Source organism: Acipenser ruthenus, chromosome 15, assembly GCF_902713425.1.
Source record: "Acipenser ruthenus chromosome 15, fAciRut3.2 maternal haplotype, whole genome shotgun sequence".
Classification (NCBI taxonomy): domain Eukaryota; kingdom Metazoa; phylum Chordata; class Actinopteri; order Acipenseriformes; family Acipenseridae; genus Acipenser; species Acipenser ruthenus.
In genome coordinates this window covers 2,223,193-2,243,226 of record NC_081203.1, presented here as the reverse complement: position 1 = coordinate 2,243,226, position 20,034 = coordinate 2,223,193, and the positions used below count along the sequence as shown (strand labels likewise).

The 20,034-nt window shown below is 51.4% G+C and overlaps 2 protein-coding genes across 7 annotated transcripts; one reads left to right on the top strand and one right to left on the bottom strand.

Moving 5' to 3' along the window:
- Positions 1-71: 71 nt before the first annotated feature.
- Positions 72-6,288, bottom strand: LOC117396829 (NADPH-dependent diflavin oxidoreductase 1-like). Of its 3 annotated transcripts, XM_058986775.1 has the most exons (16): positions 6,121-6,288; positions 5,460-5,595; positions 5,176-5,253; positions 4,846-4,943; positions 4,467-4,565; positions 4,184-4,285; positions 3,812-4,021; positions 3,452-3,573; positions 2,978-3,195; positions 2,517-2,624; positions 2,260-2,374; positions 1,860-2,006; positions 1,245-1,363; positions 881-975; positions 626-760; positions 72-539 (listed from the first exon to the last, which is right to left on the bottom strand). In XM_058986775.1, the coding sequence occupies exons 2-16, from the start codon at positions 5,592-5,594 to the stop codon at positions 530-532; spliced, it is 1,791 nt and encodes a 596-aa protein (XP_058842758.1). In that variant the 5' UTR covers position 5,595; positions 6,121-6,288; the 3' UTR covers positions 72-529. The 3 variants fall into 3 exon arrangements, with proteins under 3 accessions (XP_058842758.1, XP_033850960.3, XP_058842759.1); XM_033995069.3 differs by having other exon boundaries at positions 72-760; positions 6,121-6,287; XM_058986776.1 differs by lacking the exon at positions 1,245-1,363 and having other exon boundaries at positions 72-760.
- Positions 6,289-6,371: 83 nt separating this feature from the next.
- LOC117964665 (FK506-binding protein 15-like) lies at positions 6,372-19,936 on the top strand. Of its 4 annotated transcripts, none has more exons than XM_058986772.1 (30): positions 6,372-6,759; positions 8,293-8,399; positions 8,503-8,581; positions 9,098-9,167; positions 9,447-9,521; positions 9,825-9,923; positions 10,174-10,323; positions 10,541-10,609; positions 10,771-10,914; positions 11,298-11,461; positions 11,639-11,687; positions 12,113-12,235; positions 12,341-12,428; positions 12,561-12,673; positions 13,299-13,386; positions 14,191-14,300; positions 14,418-14,516; positions 14,783-14,877; positions 14,971-15,073; positions 15,465-15,497; positions 15,671-15,842; positions 15,997-16,133; positions 16,214-16,369; positions 16,542-16,694; positions 16,788-16,880; positions 16,975-17,097; positions 17,299-17,406; positions 17,597-18,306; positions 18,782-18,878; positions 19,087-19,936. In XM_058986772.1, exons 1-30 carry the CDS (start codon positions 6,710-6,712, stop codon positions 19,162-19,164), a joined length of 3,735 nt encoding a protein of 1,244 aa, XP_058842755.1. In that variant the 5' UTR covers positions 6,372-6,709; the 3' UTR covers positions 19,165-19,936. The 4 variants fall into 4 exon arrangements, with proteins under 4 accessions (XP_058842755.1, XP_058842752.1, XP_058842754.1 ...); XM_058986769.1 differs by having other exon boundaries at positions 12,540-12,673; XM_058986771.1 differs by having other exon boundaries at positions 6,373-6,759; positions 11,298-11,443; positions 12,540-12,673.
- Positions 19,937-20,034: the final 98 nt, after the last annotated feature.

Genomic DNA, 20,034 nt, shown 5'->3' with positions numbered 1-20,034 from the left:
AATCCTACAATAATGCTGTAGTGTCACCTCCTATTAATTTGTATTAATTAAACACACACACATATTCAGAGTTTAGTTGTATTGTTCTTTATTTGAGAGATGTTTTATGAAACTGATAAGGAATAGACAAGGTAGTTGCAGGGAACAGTATCTTGGAAACGTAGTCTTGTTAATGCAACAGGAGCTCCCAGATATCACTGAAACATGTCTCTCTCCCTTCCCCTGACACTCACACACAGGCTTCATCCATCCCTGCACTGGGTAACATACACACTGTACAATACAGTACAAATGCAGGGGTCAAACAGTCATCATAGTAATCAAACATTACGGATATTCATTATAATACAAATCAAATCAATGTTTTTGGCATACTGGTTGGTACAGAGGAACCCACTGGTACATTTTCCACATCTAGGAATTAACAATACTTTCCCTGGAAAAAAAACACATCTAAAAGTGTTTAAGAAATGAAGTCTTCAATGTTCACATGCTGCTCACTCGGTTGCACTGACCCAGTCTCTCCAGTTCAGGACCAGGTCTCAGACTGGAAGCGGCCCAGTCTCTCCAGTTCAGGACCAGATCTCAGACTGGAAGCAGCCCAGTCTCTCCAGTTCAGGACCAGGTCTCAGACTGGAAGCGGCCCAGTCTCTCCAGTTCAGCCAGCAGCTCCTCGGACTCCGCGGCTGAGAGCCGGCCCTCCGACTCAAACACAGACTTCAGGGCGTCCGTGACGGCAGCTGGCATCTGCTTCGCGTTGCTGAAACACACCAGGTCATCTTTTAATTGCATTTGCATTGCAAAGGAATGGATCATGCTTTGTGTTTCCACAGACAGATGGCGGTGTGCTCTGCAGCGTGCGGGTGGATAGCAGACTCACCCTGCGATGTAGAAATGAGCCTTCTCGTTCACAATGAGGTCCCACAGCAGGCGTCCGTGCTCCCTGACGCGGTGCTGCACGTACACCTTGTCCTCCTGCAGTCAAGAGAGAGTCACTTACACACATTTCAAAAAAAGAAAAGCTGTCCTCCCTCACCTTTACAACGGAGTGCCTGTCAACGGCAATTAGCGACTGGAAGGGAACAGCGAGTACAGGGACCCCGTTCCTGCACACCCCTGACGTCGACCACGCTTGCTCTTTTTCAGCAGGATAAATGTGCTTTGCTTTTGTGTCTCTGATTAGGTGTCTGGTTTATCTTTCTCTGGTTAGCCATGCGATTAGCGTTTTCCAGCGTCACACTGACCTGGTCCCTCGAGAACGCTGTGAAGAGAGTCAGAGACCCCGCCCTCACTAGCTCCTCCCACTCCGAGTGGCAAAAGAAATCCATGGACTCCTGACGACACCCGAAGAACAGGTAGTTTCCTGAGAGAGAGAGACCAGCTCGCTTTACCTAACCATTATACTGAGCTGTCACATGCAATACATGCGGCTTACGATTAAGCTCACATCTCCTTGTACAGTCAGGGATGTTGCACAGCAGTTTGATCCATTCCTGGTTTTACGAGGAGTTTAATAAGACACGCCTGAGCTTGTTACCTGTACAATAATCAAGCTCATATGAAAACCTGGAATGGTTGAAACTGCTATGCAATAGGAGTCTTACTTCCCATCCCTGTTACAAGTAGTAAGATGAATATGTTTGTTCTTTACGTGTAAAAGCAATAATGAAATAAGAAATTAAAACGAATTATATGAATTATATAATGTGATGTGATGAAAGGTCATGGATGGTGGAATTCATGTTCAAACATTCATTTTTCCTGCCCCCTAGATTACTGTGTTAATAAGCTTCTTTGCACAAACATGGCCGGTTTCTGGCATGCAGTAACGCAGTCGCTCTCGTTCTCCGCTGTCTCACCTCTCCTGCTCTGCGAAACCCGCTCTTGAATAGCTGCCCTGAAGGGGGCCACTCCAGTGCCGGGTCCCACCATGATAACGGGGGTGTCTTGGTCGGTGGGGAACTTCAGCCCTCCCTTCTTCACCCACAGAGGGACCCTCACCACACCTGCGCGTGGAACAGTCCGCGGTCAGGGAGAAAATGCACTGCCTGGCTCACACACAGAGCTGATACAGGACTCCTATCGCATAGCAGTTTCACCCGTTCCAGACTTCACTCCGAGCCTGATCAGCCACAGTGCGTGTCGGTAACAAGCTCAGGTGTGTAAAACCAGGAATGGAGCAAACTGCTGTGCAACGGGAGTCTCGTTTCCATCCCTGTGCATGTTAAATGATTGCACGGTTCCCGTGCCAGCCCTTACCCTGCTCTGGATCCTGGGAGGCTAGCCACGTGGAGCAGAGGCCCCGCCTCGGTCTGTGAATTCGTGTTTTAAACATCACGACGGCCAGCAGGATCTGTATGCGCCCCGGGTGGACCTGAAAGAGAACAGCGTGGCTCTGCAGTGATCTCAAACCGCGACCGCAGGCTTGTTTCACTGACCTCTCTGATCAAAGACTGGTGCAATCACGCTGGCTCAAACTCAAGGAGGGTCAGTGTGTATTTTGCCCCGAGTCTTACCTGCAGCGAGGAAGCAATGGAGAAGGACCGAGGCTTCATTTCAGGGAAAAGGTCCAGGAGATACTCTATCGACAGAGCTGTCGTGGTGTGAGGGAAATCACTGAGGACCTGCAAGGAAACACACACACAACACCGTCACTGCAGAAGAGATCTCAAAACCTGGACCCTCTCTCTGTCCGTGCTCGTACTGAGACACAGATCCCAAACTCAGATCGCAAAATCAGAACCGAGACACCCTAGAACCTTTAGACGCACTGGTCTAGAACCTTCAAACACTAGAACGTGTAGACACTCTAGAACCCATAACCTTAAAGCAGATGGCATCCTCATATGAGGTCAGCATGCATTCCATATGAAGACTAGATGGGAGTTATCTTTTTATCCGTCCCCATGCATGACAGGCTGAATCGTTTAAACTCTATAAACTGTTCACATCTCCATCTGCAGAGCCGGAGGCTCACCTCCAGGGCAATGCGCCTGGGCCGGGTGCAGTAGCTGTGCAGATCCTCCTGGCCCTGCGCGGAGCTCAGCTCCCTCAGCTTCTCCCTCTCCAGCTCGTTGGTGGCGAAGCCCCCGAGCAGCTCGAAGAAGGAGCGCTTCGGCACGCTGGAGATATCCAGGAAACGCTCCAGCAGGAAGCGCACCGAGCAGGGCTGGGGCAGCCGGGCTGGGACCGGGGCTGGAGCAGAGAAGAGACGAGATTCACTGACACACACTGCACTGCACCTCACTCAACACTCACTCCCAGTGACCTGCACTGCAAGTCAATGCGTCCTGTGCAGGGGGTCTAATAAGAGACATCACAGGATAAGATGCACGGCCATGCTGTCAAATCCTTTACAATTACTGGTGGATTTTCTCATATGCGATGCGCTCAACAAGGCCAGGCACACAGACACTCACACTCACACTCTCACAGCTGGGAGCTGCTGTACCGTTGTCTCTGGGTGTGAGGGTGAAGAATCGATCTGGGTCGAGGTGCAGGAGCTGGCAGAACTGATCCACGTCCTCCGGGGAATTCTGGGGCTGAATCATCACCACGTCCCCCGCTGAGAACCTGCAACCCCGAAACACAGAACACGCGATCGGAACAGAATCGGAATGAGATCGGAACAGAATCGGAACACCATTCTGCTCTGTACTATACAGCGCCCTGTAAAATGCTCATTAAGCGCACAGGAAACCAAATGAAAACGTTATTCAACTTGCTCTTTCAGCTCCGAGTCTGATCCAGCGCACTGTAAAACGCGGAGCGGCTCCGAGCGCTATCCATGGGAGTCCCGGGTGGCACCTACTGGATCTGGGAGCCGGTGATGTCAAAGTCTATGAGCCGCACGTCCTGAAAGTGAGAGGAGTGCGTCACTCTCTGATTGGACACCATCCGCGCCAGAAAAGGGTGGAGCTGAGAGGGCGGGGTTGAGAGGGGCGTGTCCCGATCAGGTGGTTCCAGCGACAGCCCGTTTGTGACATCATCCAGGAAGTGAAGCTCGTACCTGGAGGGCAGTCTGTGGAGCAAAAACAAAAAGATAGAGATTCAGAGCGATGCTGGGTGCAAACCAGTAATTAGATCACAATCGTTTTATTTGTTTCGAAATGCAGACGAACATTCCTCGGTTTTTTCATTTTCTAAAAGTTCCGACAGCCACGAAACATCTCCCAGTACTCACAGGACGTCCTCACTGAGCACGCTCACTCCAGGGGGCAAGGGGTAGAGCTCCAAGGACCTCTCCCAGAATGCACTGAGCCAGGGGTCAATCACAGCATCCTGTCTGGAGACACAGTCCCACAGGAATATAACTGGCGAGGTGATTGGTGAGCACACAGATACTGAAGAGTCTAGATACTGTGTATATATATATATATATACAGTATATATGTTCATCTTTATTACTCTTTCAGGTCATTACAGTATTACCCCGTGTCCGGTGCCCCTCTGCCCCAGCTCTTTACCCCAGGTCATGCTGCTCGTCCCCCAGTCCCACTGGCAGCAGGGGGTTCGCTCCCAGCTGGATCAGACGCTTGTGGAGCTTCTTGGCCACAAAGTTAAACCTGAAACCCAAAAATAAATATATAAATAAAACACACAAACAAACACTGCAAATACACAGACAGGTATTTCTTTACTGGGGGTTTTCTGTACCCAACATCGGGTTAAATGATACCCTTTTCAATTCTATAGGTGTTGACCCTGATTACCGGGGAGGGGTGTGTAGGTTTAGAACTCTATATAACCCTATATGTGTTAGTCCCAGCCTCTATACCCCTCCCTGCTACTGCCCCTGCTTAATAGCCCCATTGAAACTCTGCCCCTAGAGTTTGTGGCCCCTACCTGGGGTAGGAGGAGTCCCCCAGCCCCAGCACAGCGCAGTCCAGGCGACAGAGTGACCCGGCCGGGAGAGACTTCCGGAACAGGAACCGCCAGAAACTCTGCAGGGAACGGAATACAGAGCTGGGAATGGGGCTGGATACAGCACTGGGCACGCTCAGACAACACGGAACAGAACTGGGAAAGAAGGGAATAAGAGACACACGCAGAAAGGGCCCGATAGCGACGAGCCCAAACCGTGACAGCAATGGAAGGGGCTGATTGAAAGAATTAAGAACTGCATCTGAAAAGCCGCAGCCCGACCGCACTGTGGGTTTGCCTTCCCTGACGTACCTTCATGTTATCAGGAGGGTCCCCCTGGCCTGTGGTCGAGCAGACAAACACCACCAGGGGCTCGGAGATCAGGCTGACCTGCAGAGAGAGAGAGAGAGAGAGGGGGGGGTGAGGGCTGGACCGCTGAGGGACACACACGCACACACACACACACGCACACACACTGTGTTTAAACCCACACTGCCATCAGAGCTCTTTTGTATATCCATCAGCAGTACTGTAATTTGTGGAAGTTATGATGATGGCTGCTTACAGTACTAGCGTAGCCCCACCCCAACACTGACCACATTGTAGCTGTCAAGAGCCTCAACCCTGACATGGAACCGCCTCCTCTGTGCCTGTCGTCCAATCCGCTCGGCCGTGTCCTGAGCTGTCCCGGTTTGACTGCCGAAGAGGACCAATAGGGTCGGAGCGGCCATCCTGAACAACGAATGGAGAGAGAGAGAGAGAGTTTGGATGAAATCCAATCAGATAGCAGTACAGTGTGGCACAGAATTCCAGAATACACAAATACTGTTCCATTCTGTTAATAGTAGCATTTTTAAAATTTTACTCTTAGAATAAATTAGGTTGCACGACATATGCAATAGTTTCTGGTACTTTCACTGTCGATGCATTAAAAGACAATGTAGCCCGAATGTCATTGTCACGGCTGACGTTACAATAAAGACAGATGTTACTACCAGTAGGTTTTTTACTGGCACTAAAGCAGCTGATTCCGATGCTGCCCGTAGCTGCACAAAACATATTCCTAATATAACCACCCATTTCACTTTATATACTAAAGTCAATACAGTAAGTATCTCTCTTTCTTCAGCCCTGATGGTGTTGCACTACTGGCAGCAGTGTTAGGGGTTTCTCACTGGCAGCAGAATTTATACTGGTAATAGGAAACCTCAGAAAGGATGCTGCCAGTAGATTTAACTGGAGACGTTATAAACCGACCTTATTATTCAGCGTGAGAGTTCCCACTCGTGAAGATAGATTCCACGTCTTGTTTTATGCTGAATGCAGCAGCAACACTGTTTCAAACTGAGGTTACGAAGGAACGTTTCTGCTGTAGTTACGTATCGCACGCACAGCTTGACAGCACGTCGGGGTGCCCTACGCTGTACGGCAGCAGGTTGGGTCTATCCCAGTAGTTTACGGTAGAATATCGAGCCGCAGACCGAGGCCGGCAGTTTAGGTCGTTATAGCCGGGTTTTATTTTACACGAAGAAGATGACGCCCGTGTTATAAATCACCAGTCGGGCAAATATTAATGGGGTACTGCACCCCACTTCTCAATTTCGAGGGTTTACGACAGAAGGTCGGATCGCATTGTAAAGCCGAAAGCCGTCTCTCTGTGTTTGCGACAGCAGGTGCTGGGTCAGCTGACCGCACAGAAACAGGAAGTGAAGTGAAGCTTGTGCTAAATCTGGATTGGCACTAAGTACTAAATAGGGCCGATCCGATCCGGGTCGGAACCGGTAAGCAGTATTGTAAATTCACTGGTACCATCGGAACTCGAGCGAGGAGAGAGCGGCGAGGGATCATGTTTGGGGCTGACGAGGACGATGGGGATTTTCTGTCTCCCGCGGGGGGGTGAGTGTATTTATCTGTATGTATGTTTGTTTGTGTGTGTGTATGTATGTTTGTTTGTGTGTGTGTATGTAGCCTATGCATGTGCACACGCGTGCTTGTCATGTGTTCTGTACAGTACAGTCAGCCCTGACCGACCCAAGACTGGAAGGAAACCCTTCTTATTACACAGACAGGGTCGGGATCAATTTCTGCTTTTCCAATTCCCTTTTAAAATAAATTCCCCAAATGTATATTTTAGGGACATAACAGTTGTTGAGATTAGTTCAGCAGCTTTCACTTGAAGCCAGTTTAATCGACTAACACGGTGGATGCATTTTGAAGTAATCTGTGCTGGCACGGAGAGAGGCTCTTTTTAACACAACACTGCTAATGGCAGTTCTGGTCAGTGATGTGCTGGGAATTGATTAAAGGTGAATGGGGATCGATTGTTAAAGTGATTTGAATGAGGACGGACCCCACCCTGTCTGCAGTTGATACAAACTGTCTTCCTCAATGCCTTTCACAGGGAGAAGCAGATCTGCACAGTGCACTTTGATTCTTGGTTACATTTAACGATTTGATTTGTGGGACGTCACCAGCAGGTGGCAGCGTTTTTAGTATAACAGAGTATTCAGTTCCCCTGCTTCACCCGAGTTTAAATAGCTCGGACAGGAGCCTTTTGTGGCTGCTCAGATAAGTGAGTTATCCGATGGATAGACTGCATATTGTCTGGGAGAGGAGGAGAAGGAGGGAGTCCTGTTTTAATTCCTCTCACATGCTAGCTGTTGCAGAGCTGGGCTGCTGTTTAGTCCGTGTGGCGGTGTGACTCTGGGTCCCTGTAGTGCACAGCTGAGGACAGCACAGACCCCCTGGGCTAGATTGGGAGCTCCTTGGCCAGGGTTTTCTTTTGTTTTGGTGCTGAATCTGCCAGGGAGGTGCGAGCTGGGTGTGGAGAGAGACAGAGAGAGAGAGAGAGCATGTGGGAGCGTGCTGGATAGACAGTTTCTCTCCTTCTTTCATCCCGGGACGCTGAGAGGAGATCGGGGTGCTGCTAAGCCCACCATGTCAGCGGTGTGGGACCACGACTATCTGTGGCAGGAAATCCACGGGTTGGTGTGTGTGTGTGTGTGTGAGTGTGTGTGTGAGAGAGAGAGAGCGAGAGAGAGAGAGAGAGAGAAGGTATGTTCCTTCTTATTGTAGGCCTGCAAAAGGGTTTGGTGGAAGGCAGGGAAGTTGCAGACTTGTTGAAATATTGTCGCAGTTAACCAGTCTGTTTCTTTTTGGATTAAAACTGTATTAGTTTCCAGGGATGGAAATAAGATCCCGATTGCACAGCAGATTTGCCCATTCCAGGTTTGAATGCCAGCTTGATTAGCCACAGAGAACTGCTCGCTATTCCCAATCACCAGCAGTTTAAATCAATGGGAGATGATTGGGATGGTTGTTAGCCCTGACGTAGTCCTGTAGTAGTTCATCTCGAGCTCCCCTTTCCTCTCCATTCCCGTGCCGCGCTGAGGCTGCCTGCTGACGCTCTCTGCTGTCCTGTGTTCGCAGGGCTAAGCTGGCCTCTCTCTTCGGACTGGACAAAGCGACCGCTCAGGGGAATGAGTCCTTCCAGTACACCGCTCCGAAACAGCCCAAGAAAGGGTCCGGCAGCGCAGGTGAGGCCAGGCTGGAATAGCCTGAGATCAGAGAGCTGGGGAAAGTGTCTCGGAGCTCTGAGGGAACCTCATGGCCCCTGAATTTTTTATTTTTTTTTATTAGGTCCGCCCTCCCAGAAGCCAACCCCGCCTCCAGGTGTTCCTGCTGTCCTATTGGCCACCGCGGTCCACGCCTACCGATAGTGAGTACCAATCAGCTTCCCTGCAGCACGGCTGGGCGGGTTTGCAGGTGGAAAGTACTGTGCAGGTTATACTGGATACAGACACCTACTGCACAGCTGTCCAGCATTTTTAAGCCATAGGCATTACCAGGTGACCAGACTGTAGCAGCCGTACACAGACACCACCGCGGTAGTTTTCTGCTCAATAAACCTGTTGCATGTTCAAAGCACAACATCGCTGTGCTGCATCTTGTAAACCTCGCATGAGATACTAAAGGAGCCATATGGAGGATCGTAATCCATTGGACATCTGTGCTCCAGAGTGAGAAGAACTCCCATTCCAGGTTTTCCAATGAGCTGGATTAGCCATAGGTAACAAGCTGAGGTAGGTCTTATTAGACTCCTAGTAAAACCAGGAATGGATCAGCCTGCTTATGCAATGTCCACCCCTGCCTTGCTTTTAAATGGTGTGGGCTTTGAATGGCAGGATGGATTGCCGGTGTGCCCCTGTCTCAGGTGTGCCTGTCTCTCCTGCAGTGTGAACGGACAGTACACGAAGCAGGGGAAGCTGGGAGCTGCAGTCCTGGGGAGTCACACATCGAGGGAGGTAATGACGGGATCCACTACTAGCATACGGGTCTGGGGAGCGATAACAGTCTTGCTTTGTTTTATTTTTCATTTGATTAATATTTGATCAACCAGCGCCATCCAATCTACATGCGTACGGACACAGAGAGTGGATGGGGCTGTCGCGTGATCTGAATTGAAGTCTATTCTCTGCCCGGCGCCTAGGATTCTCCATGCAAGCTCAAAGCACTGCTAAGTAAAGGCATATTAGGACAGAAATATTGTACCTAAGGATGACAGCCCTATCTGTGTGTTTCAGTACAAGATCCTGCTGTACGCGAGTCAACAGAAGCAGGTGACGACAGCCAGGATCCACCCAGGATTCCTTTTCACGGTGAGTGAGCTGGTGGGCTCACAGCGCATTGCAATGCTGGAAATACTGAGCAGAGAAACGTGGGAGCAGATCCGGAGCGAAGGGTTAAATAGCAAGAGAACGGGGAAACTCTGCAACTAGTGAACTGCTCGCTGAACGAGGAGCGTGGTGGTCTGTGCACTGCTGCCCTTCAAGTACAGATATCTAAAGGGGGGCCACGGCAAATCCTAAAACGCTTGGTTGAGATCAGTAGCCGCTGGGTGGGTTTTGGGGGAAGCTGTGGTTGGGCAGTTCTGACCTTGCTTTCTCTGACCTTTGACCCAGGTCCAGCACAATAACTACGGCACCTTCTACGATGACCAGCGCCAGAACTGGTCAGTCATGTTCGAGTCGGAGAAGGCAGCGGTGGATTTCTGTAAAGAGGTAAGATATTCTGTGATATATTATGTCTGTGTGTAGTTTTTCTTTGCTTTGTTACCACCACTTTTGATTCAGCTCTGCAGAGTCCAGTCATTAGTGTGACTGTGTTCAGCGTGTGTGATTGTCCCCCTGGCTTGTGTTCCCTTGTGATTCTGTCTGGAGTCGTCTTGCAGGACCTGTTCCTGGAGGGGGGTGGGGCAGGCGGTGCAGAGCTGTGATTTATACCCCCCGGGGTTTGTTGTCCTGTGTGCAGGTGTGCGTGGCGAAGGGGAACAGCGCCCCCTCTCTGGAGTCAGTGGTAACGCAGGACCTGGTGCTGGGGGAGGGTCAGGCTGTGGAGAGTGGGGACTCGCTGGAGGTGTCCTACACTGGCTGGCTGCTGCAGAACCACACCATTGGACAGGTAAGGCTGGTCAGATAGAGCTCCACTGGAATGGGGGGGAACACTGATAACGGGCCAGTACCACAGACTGCCCACGTTATGCCCGGCGCAGGTAAATCCACCCATACAAACTGGCAGGTATAATGCTGGCAGGTATTCCCCTCTGGGGCTGTGCACTGCAGTTTGACCCCTGCTCACTGATCCCTCCCTGCGTTGTCCTTGTTTTGGTTCTGCCCAGATGTTTGACTCCAACGTGAACAAAGAGAAGCTCTTACGACTCAAGCTGGGAGCTGGGAAAGTGATCAAGGTGAGTCAGCGATGATCTCTCCCCTCTCCCCTTGTCCCTCTCTGTATGGTCTTTTATATTATCATTGTACGAAACAGATTACTTTAGAAGTTAGTTTTAATATTCAAATAGCTGTTCTAGTGCACTGCTCTGACTCTGTGACTGTGTCTCTCTCTCTGCAGGGCTGGGAAGAGGGCATGGTTGGGATGAGGAAGGGGGGCCGACGGCTGCTGGTGGTGCCCCCCAGCCTGGCGTACGGAGCCCAGGGGATTTCAAACCGCATCCCCGGGGACAGCACCCTCATCTTCGAGGCAGAGATCCGCAGGGTAGGGGCCAGGGCTGGGGGAGGGTCTGCAGTCAGTCCACTGTACTGGACAGCAGGAATGTTAATGGCTTTGCGTTTGTAGTGCTAAGGTTATCTCTTCAGTATTTGTCAGGGATGGGAATAAGACTCCTGTTGCATTGCAGTTTCACCCATTCCAGGTTTTACTCCGAGCTGGATTAGCCCCAGTGTATAGGTAACAAGCGCAGGTGTGTCTTATTAAAGTCATAGTAAAACCAGGAATGGATCAAACTGCTATGCAATTTTTATTTCCATCCCTGGTCATTCAAAGTCTTTCCCTTATACACCAAAGTGTTATGCGCCATTTTGACTAGGAGTCTTTTTCATTGTCTTTTCAGTTTGTTTTCTCATTGTGTGTGTTTGCAGGTGAAGTTCGTGAAGGACGCCGGACTGGACCGGCTCAGTTTGGGCTCTCGGGACTCTGCAGCCTCCTCCCCTGCTCCGAGCATCGAGAGCCTGGGTTATGAACTGCCAGGACAGCCCCCTGCCAGCGCTGCACCTCTCAAACCCGGGTACGAGACACAGGGAGGGTATGCATGTTAAATCACATTTCATTACTTCCACTGTTCTCTTTCAGTTCATTTTAACTGTGCATGTTTCCGTACCCCTCCCGCTCTCACTCCCTCCTCTCTCTCTCTCTCTCTATCTCTCACTCCCTCCTCTCTCTCTCTCTCTCTCTCTCTTTCTCTCTCTTTTTCCCCCCACAGGGATCCTCCTACCCGTGCAAAATCAAACTCCCTGAATGAGCAGCAAGCGGTGAGTATCCACTCCCAGACACTCGCACACTTCACTGTGATGCACAGGACCAGAGTCTCAAAGCTGTGAATCCAAATCTGCATTTTTTCTGAAAGGAAACTTTCCACTACTGGGATGAAAATCAGACTCCTATTGCACAGCAGTTTCAGCCACTCCAGGTTTTGATACAAGCTTGATTAGCCGCAGGGTATAGGTAACAAGCTCGGGTGTGTCTGATTTGAACCAGGAACAGAGCAAACTGCTATGCAACAGGAGTGCTATTTCCATCCCTGGACCACTCCGATTGCTGCCTCACTGTAATTGAATAGACTTTTGTCTGTCGCCTGATCGCTGTGGGTTCATTTCATTTGAGGATTGTTTCTGCATTGAAGACTTTTCTTCTCCTTCCCTCTCTCCCTCTCTCTCGCTCTCGGACCCCTGCACAGCACAACCCGGACCACACTAAGGCTAAGCTGATCTCCCGCATGGCCAGGATGGGTCAGCCGATGCTCCCCTTCGTCACGGGGGCCCTGTCCTCCCAGCCGGACTCCAGTGACTCTGAGATAGAGGTGGGTGCTGCGGATCCACCAATGCACTGTTTTCAGCGTTTCAGTTTTTCAATGTGAATGTCAGATAGGCACTTCTCTATATCTGTGTGTTTTTGCTTCTTGAAGGACCCCAGTGTGACCAGAAGGAGGGACCAGCCCCCTACTGTAGCCCCCCAGCCTGTCCACATGGCAGCCCACCCGGTCGCCACGCAAGGTGAGCTACCCCCCTACCCCCCCCCCATCCCCACTCCACTCCGCCTCTGAACACCCGCTCTGTGCATCCTTACAACTAATGCATTTCATCACTCTGCCCTCATATACTCAGGTCTGCCATTTCGCCCCATAGTGCCTCAGCAGCTCCAATCTGGGCTCCCAGCATCCTCTGTTGCCCTGCTGCCCGTTTCCATGACCACTGCACATCCCCAGCCAGTCATGCCAGGCTCCGCCCACGCGTTCCAGGTGAGAGAATCTGTTGCCACAGCCAGAAATGCATGGGGGTTGAAAAAGCTAAGATATTCTGCAGCATATCCATTCAGTACAGTATGTGTGCTTGCAAGGGCTGTTTTGCACGCCCCATCTTTTGCATGTAGGTCATGGGAATCTCTGACGAGTTGATACGTTGTGTGTAGGGTCTCTTATTGTGTAGCAGTTTCACCCACTCCAGGTTCTGCTGTAAGCTTGATTAGCCACAAACCCACATGTGTCGTATTAAACTCCTAGGAAAACCAGGACTGGATCCAACTGCTATGCAACGGGAGCCTTATTTCCATCCCTGATCTGTGCAAAGTGAACTCGGTTATAATGAGAGACACCCTCCGTATGAACTTAAAAAATAAGACTGTATTCAGGAACTGCAGTACCAAAAACTTTACAACATTACAAATGTAAAACGTTACAAATGTAAAACGTTACAACTTTACAAATGTAAAACGTTACAACTTTAGAAATGTAAAACGTTACAGTTTTACAAGTGTAAAACGTTACAGTGTTAGAGCTTCAGAACCTTGCTGTGTGTTCTGTGCGTGGGATGGCGTGTGTGCACATGTTACTGACATGTGCCTGTTCCTCTGTGTTGTGTTCACAGCCTTACTCTTACCCGCAGTCCACTGCGTCCGCCTCCCAGCTGCAGCCGGTCGGACAGATGTACCCCGCTCAGCCGATGCCTTACCAAGGTACAGCGCTCTCATTCTCTCAGCGTCTCCGCTGATCAAGCCCACTGCGTCGTCGCTGGAGCCAGGGCTGGGGTCAATTCGTGTTATTCAATTCTCATGACCTTTTAATCAATTCCAACACATCACTGATCAAAATTGCAATCCGCAGCGTTCTGTTAAAACGGGCTTCTCACAACGGCAACAAGACTTCAGTTGACTTCAAATGAAATTGAACAATCTCAACAATTATTAAAATATCAATTCTAATTCCTGTGAAGGAACTGGAATTGGGAAATGATTTTTTAAAAAGGAATTGGAAGTGAAAGTGGAATTGAAAACACAGGAATTGACCCAAACCCTGCCTGGAACTGTAACAATGTTTCATTGTTAACATCCTAACAACTGTTTTACACTTAGAACTTTAAAGTCTGTTTCAAAGCTGCTCCTGACACGTCATGGATCAGTATTGCTGTGTTACCTGTTTGACAACGTGAGCAATAATCCTGACACTAGCAGTGCACTAGAGCGGACAGTTTCAGAACCCCGCTACTTAGTCTTTAAGTATCACAATCACAGGCTGCTTCCTAGGCATGATGTGTAAAAAGATAGAGCAGGTTTCACAGACCCGGATTTGCACTAATCTCATGTCGGACTGTCAAATGGTACCCTGGGTAAGGCGGTCCGGTCGGACGGTACCCTGGGTAAGGCGGTCCGGTCGGACGGTACCCTGGGTAAGGCGGTCCGGTCGGACGGTACCCTGGGTAAGGTGGTCCGAGCGGTGGCAGACGCTCACTGAAGTGCTGATCAGCTCTCTTGCATTGACAGCGTCCGGGGAAGTCACGTCCTTCCTGATGACCGAGGCGCGACAGCACAACACCGAGATCCGATTGGCTGTTGGAAAGGTTGCCGATAAGGTCGACCAGTTAGCTTCCAAGGTGAGAGGCTGTGTGAACATTTTGAGATGATAATGATAATAATAATAATAATAATAATAATAAGATAATTGAACTTCTTTCTCTTGTGAATTACCTTTGACCTGGGTGTGTCTGCAGGTTGATGACCTGCAGAAGCAGGGAGGGGCCTCTCTGGGACTGTCCTCTGTCTCCATGGAAACAGCCATGATCATGCACAACATCCAGAGGATCATCCAGGTGTGTACCGTGTGCTGAGGGGCTGAGGACATAAAAAATTCTCCTCGCCTTCCACAGATATGTGTGATACAGGGTGCTGGATCTCTCTCGGGTACCTTTTCACTGCCCTGGTCTAAGCGTTGTGAGTCATGTTGTTTGGGAGTTTTTAAAGAAAAAAATAGTGCAACCATAGTACACAGTGAAAAGGATCACCCCACCTCGAAGACTTTATTCAAGAGAAAAGCTTCTCTCTCTCTCTCTCTCTCGCTCTCTCTCTCTCTCTCCAGGAGAACGAGCGTCTGAAGCAGGACGTGTTTGACAAGAGCTCCCGACTCGAGGAGCAGAATAAGAAGATCAGCGAGCTCATCAACCAGAACCAGAGGTGTGGTGCCGGGAGAGGGGGAGAGGGGAGCGCGGGGTAAATTAACCCTGAAACCGCCTTTATACCTACAGTGACCACTCCTGTGTCTCTCAGGTATGTGGAGCAGAGTAACCAGCTGATGGAGCAGAGGAACGACTCCCTGAAATCAACCGGCGAGCAGACCCAGGCCAGAGTGCTGCAGGCCGAGCAGGACAAGGTACAGAGCCTCGCTCAGAGGGGCAGGCACACACAGAGGGACGGGCATGCCGAGTGACACACACACAGAGGGACGGGCATGCCGAGTGACACACACACACAGAGGGACGGGCATGCCGAGTGACACACACACACAGAGGCCCAAGCAAACCTTTCTACTTTACTCACAGTACACACATGCACTGGCGCCGGCTCCCTCAAGCTAAAGCCTTTATCGTCTTCAGCTTCATCTTGTGGATTCCTTCTACACAGATTTGATCGAGCGCAAGTTACTTTTTCTTGGAATGCTGGATACTAACGCTGTCATCACCCCTAAAGCTCACTCTGCTGCTGTTAACCTGCCTGTTCGATTCCTCTGTGGGCTCCTATTACTGTCTGCTTTCTCTTCCCAGCATGCACTGCCACTGGAGAGGGGGTGGGACCAGGTGAGACTCTTCCTTTGCTCTCTCTCTCTCTCTCTCTCTCTCTCTCTCTCTGTATGTGTTGTCATGGCTGGTTTGTACTTTTCATAGCTACATGTATGTATCAGACAGCACACAGAAATTCACAGTGCTGCTGAGGAGGGATGTGACTCTGAGCCCCCTCTCTCCCGCCCCAGGTGAAGGTTGTGGAGGAGCTCTCTGCCTGCACGGCCCGGGTCTCCCAGCTGCAGCTCCAGCTGTCCGAGCATCAGAAGAAGGAGATGGAGCTGCGGACTCAACTGAGCGCAGCCCTGCAGGAGGCTGAGAGGCAGGGGAGCCAGACCAGCACCCTACAGGCTCAGCTCGCAGGTACACCTGGGGACAGGTAAAGGGACAGCTCGCAGGTACAGACCTGGGGAGGGGTTGGGGGGGGGGCACAGGTACACCTGGGGACAGATGGAGGAAAGGGGAGGGTGATGAGGGAGGGGGAGCTGACTGTGCTGTCTGTGCTGTAACCCCTCAGAGCTGAGGGAGGTGTCGGAGCGTGCTCAGTCTCAGTACCGCGAGGAGAAGCAGAGTCGCAAGCAGCTGCAGCTCCGAGTGAGCGGACTGGAGGAGGAGCTGGGAGACCTGCGGACTGAGAAAGAGGGGCTGGAGAAGGTGAGTGCGCACTCCCACTCCCACAACGTCTCGCTCTCCCGTACACTCTCGCGTGGCTGACGGCTGCTCTGTGTCCTCAGACCCTGGCGGACAGGAAGAGGAAGTGGGCCCTGGAGCGGCAGCGCTGTGAGGAGGAGGTGGAGGAGCTGCGCAGGTCCAGCCAGCAGGAGATGGAGAGCGTGAGAACGCAGCTGAAGAGAGCCCGGAGCAGCACTGACCAGGCAGCCGCTGAGCAGGTACAGGAGAGCAGGGGGCGGGCAGGGAGCTTCGCTGGGCTCACCTAGATCAGCTTCAGGAAGGGGTAGCGGGAGTGTGTCTAACCCCTTCCTCTCTTTGCTTGATTCAGTCTGATCGTCTCTCTTCCATGTGTGTAGTGTTCCAGTTTTCTAACCCTCTGTCTCTCCTCAGCTGGCGCTGCTCCAGGCTGAGCTGGAAGCGGAGTGGCAGGGGAAGTGTGATCGCTCGCTGGCCGCAGCGAAGGAGCAGCACTCCCGGGAGCTGGCCGAGGTGACGGAGCAGAGAGACAGCCTGCAGGAGAGAGTGGCTCAGCTGCAGGGCAAGGTAGGGATCGGAGCCCCGCTGTGCAGCAGTCCAAGGGGGTGGGTTGGGCGAGGGTGTCTGGTGTGGCTCAACGACGTGGCTTTCTCTCTACAGCTGTCTGCGCTGAAGCAGTCCCGGGAAGCCGAGGAACAGAGGCTGCTGCAGCATCAAGAGCAGGGAGAGGAGCTGCAGGCACTGAGGGGGCAGGTGAGGCAGTGTGGGGAAGTGGGGGGGGACAGGAGAGTTGGGAAGTGGGGAGTAGGGGAAAAGCTCATCTCTCTCTCTCTCTCTCTCCTCTCAGTACTCTGCCCTGCAGCAGCGCGCAGGGCTGATGAAGCAGCAGTTGGAAGCCCGGGTTCGAGAGCTGGAGAGCAGGGAGGTGGAGCAGCCCAGCACTGGGGGGGATGAGGACACTGCCGGGGAGGTAGGTCCAGACACACCGTACCGCGCGCACACACACACACACACACACACACACACACACACACACACACACACACACACACACACACACACACACACACACACACACACACACACACACACACACACACCAGGGGAATGCTGTGATTGTGCTGGAAGATAGTTAGACAAGTAATATTCTGATCCCGTGCGTGTGTCGCAGGTGAAGCGGGTGATGAACGGGGTGTTCCAGTCTCTCCGAGGGGAGTTCGATCTGCAGGAGTCCTACACTGGGAAAGCGGTGCTGGCTGTCATTGTCAACACCATCAAGGTATGAACTTCAAGGTGAACAGGAACCTTTTATTTACTCCAAGCAAAACAGACACTGCCGCTGGCTTTAATCTCCATTGAACCCGCTGGGTTATTGGAGCCCCTTATTAGAAGCACTGATTACAATCCTACGCAGTTTAAATGAAAGCTGTCCCGCACACTAAACACCAGCCCCCTGTCTGTCTGTCTAGACGGTGACGCTGCAGCTCCTGACTCAGCAGCAGGACTCGGGGAGGAGCGAGAGCGAGGAGGAGCAGGAAGAGGAAGAGGAGGAGCCAGAGCAGGAAGCAGCAGCGCAGGGGAATGGGCTGGAACTAGAAGTGCACCTGGAAGAGGAGGGGCTGAAACAGGAAGTGCAAGAGATTAAACAGGAAGTAAAGCCTGAGCAGGTGTCGAAGGAGGGTGAAGCCAAACGGGAAGTGCAAGTGAAGGAGGAAGAAAAGGAAGAGGCGGGGCCACAGCAGGAAGGGCAGCCAAAAGAGGAAGTGGAATCTGAAGAGGAGCCCCCTCAGCTTCCTGTTCCTGTGCTGAGCTCAGGGGGCGGGCTCGCTGAAGGGCAAGGCGCTGATAGGCTGGAGGAAGCCCAATCAGAGGAGGGAGTGACAGCCAGAGAGAGCCCAGGGGATGAAGTGGCCGAGTCTGGGGGGAAGACTGCAGTCTCGCCCCCTACTGGTGAACCAGAACAAGCGGCCAGTCCTCTGTGGCAAGAGGGAGAGACGAAGAGAGCCTCCACTCCCCCCTCCCCGCTCGCCGTCACACAGGGCCCTCCTCGCAACCCACCACCACTGCCAAACCTCGACGAGTGTCCCGGGACAGAGGGGGGCAGCGCTGCACCCCAAACCAGCAGGGCGGGTGACCCACACTCTGCACCCAGCCCACAGCAGAGCAAGGACAGGCCCAGGTGGGTAGGGGTGGGGGGTAGCTCTGTAGGGATGGCAGTAAGACCCCCATTGCTGGTGATGCTGTGAGCTTCATTGGTGTCCCAATTTAAGCCAATTGAGCTTGCAGGAAAACGTGGGATGGGAACGCCAGGAAACAAAAGTCCTATTTCCATCCCTGTCAGCTTGTGTTTGCAATAGGCAAGCGCTGTTCTTCCACAAGGAGTTTTTAGTATGATCTCTTGTTAACTGGAACAGATAGACTCTTGAGTGTAACTGTTCTCTCCCTCTTCCTCTGTAGGAATTTCAAAAAAGGGTTTTATTGTCACAACACGATTATCCGTCAGGTTTTGCCAAAGCAGTTTGCAGTCAACTCCTGTTAACAAGCATGCATGCTGTAATGCAGAGTACAGCAGATTGTATTGTATGAAGAAGGCAGCAGTAACACAGACCACATCAGAACGTGCAGTGTTTCTAAACTGTGTCCCCCTCTCCCAGGATTCCCGAGGGCCGCGGTGAGGGTGATGAAGACCTCTTCCGCAGGGCGGCCCCGACCAAGCCCCCCCCACCCCCCGAGGAGGAGGAAGACGAGCTGGTGAGGAAGGGCAGAGCCGGCAGGGGGCGCTGCTGGAATCTGATGTTTTAATAAGTTGTTCCTCTCTTTTTATGTAGCTGCCTGAACGACTCCTCTTAGTAAAGCTATTAGACTGTCGTGCGCAGTCACAAGTGGCTGGACTGGGTTTGAGTGTGATTGGGTGAAGTGGGCTGCGATTGGTCCCTGATCTGCCTCTCTTGTGTTTCAGAGTCTGAAGGGCCGCCCCCCTCCCGCTCCTCTCTTCGGGGAGGATGAGGATGACGACGATCTGGATTGGCTGGGCTGAGCTGACAGGAAGTGATGCAGCCGGCGTGGTCATGTGACTCCACCATGCTATTTTTAACAGCCATTTACTGTTTCTGGAGTCATGTGATTTAATTAACAAGAAAGACAAACACCCACAGAGGGGTCTAGACCTCCACATGCCTTTAAAATATAAGAGTCACATTTCTATTGCAGGCTTCCCACACAATACAGCAAGAGTGAGGAGTCGGTTCTGTCAGTCTCTACCTGGAACTGAACTGCTAGCTCCTCAGTGTGAGCTCTGCATGGGAGCCCTGCGCCATGCAAACCCACCTGCAGATCGATCTGAAACCAGCCTGCGCAAAGTGAACAGGGTGAAGTCTGGTGGAACCGGCTTGCTGTGGAAGTCAATGAGACTGGACATGTTTGCTTTTCAGATCTAAGATAAACCAGGTGACCAATCCGCTGCACGTCCGGTCATCAACATGATTAACGCTAAATCCATTAAAAAATAAATATATATATGTATCTATTACACACTAACTTGTCAGCTCTGCGCAGGGGGAAGGATGTTTTACTGAACCTCAGTTGGCTGGGTAGGATTCTAGTGTTTTAAGGTCAGTGTGTACCTGTGTCACGGCCAGCTTTCTTTTTTGTATTTTTCTGTTTCATTATAACAGCCCACCTTCGCCTGTGTGCAGATGGCATGTGTAATCGTCTCACAGCAGGGTTTGAGGAGCTGCGGTTCGGGTTTGATCGGGGAGGGACGGGCTGCACAATGTGGTGCTGTGTTTTTCATTAAATCAGTAATCATTTCTGTTCGTTCCCTGATACAAAATATCTGTTGTTTTCAATGCTGCCCCCAGGGCACCCGCGGTTAAAAATGGTATTTTAAATGAGTGTGTTCATTCGA

Bases quoted from the DNA above. Each gene is read 5' to 3' on its own strand.
- LOC117964665 (XM_058986769.1), top strand. From the start codon at position 6,710: ATGTTTGGGGCTGACGAGGACGATGGGGATTTTCTGTCTCCCGCGGGG. The intron at 13,387-14,190 runs GTACAGCGCTCT...TTGCATTGACAG, and splicing joins TCAGCCGATGCCTTACCAAG to CGTCCGGGGAAGTCACGTCC. The intron at 16,370-16,541 runs GTACAGGAGAGC...GTCTCTCCTCAG, and splicing joins ACCAGGCAGCCGCTGAGCAG to CTGGCGCTGCTCCAGGCTGA.
- LOC117396829 (XM_058986775.1), bottom strand. From the start codon at position 5,594: ATGGCCGCTCCGACCCTATTGGTCCTCTTCGGCAGTCAAACCGGGACA. The intron at 4,944-5,175 runs GTACGTCAGGGA...CGTTCCCTGCAG, and splicing joins ACCCTCCTGATAACATGAAG to AGTTTCTGGCGGTTCCTGTT. The intron at 761-880 runs GTGAGTCTGCTA...GGTGTGTTTCAG, and splicing joins GCTCATTTCTACATCGCAGG to CAACGCGAAGCAGATGCCAG.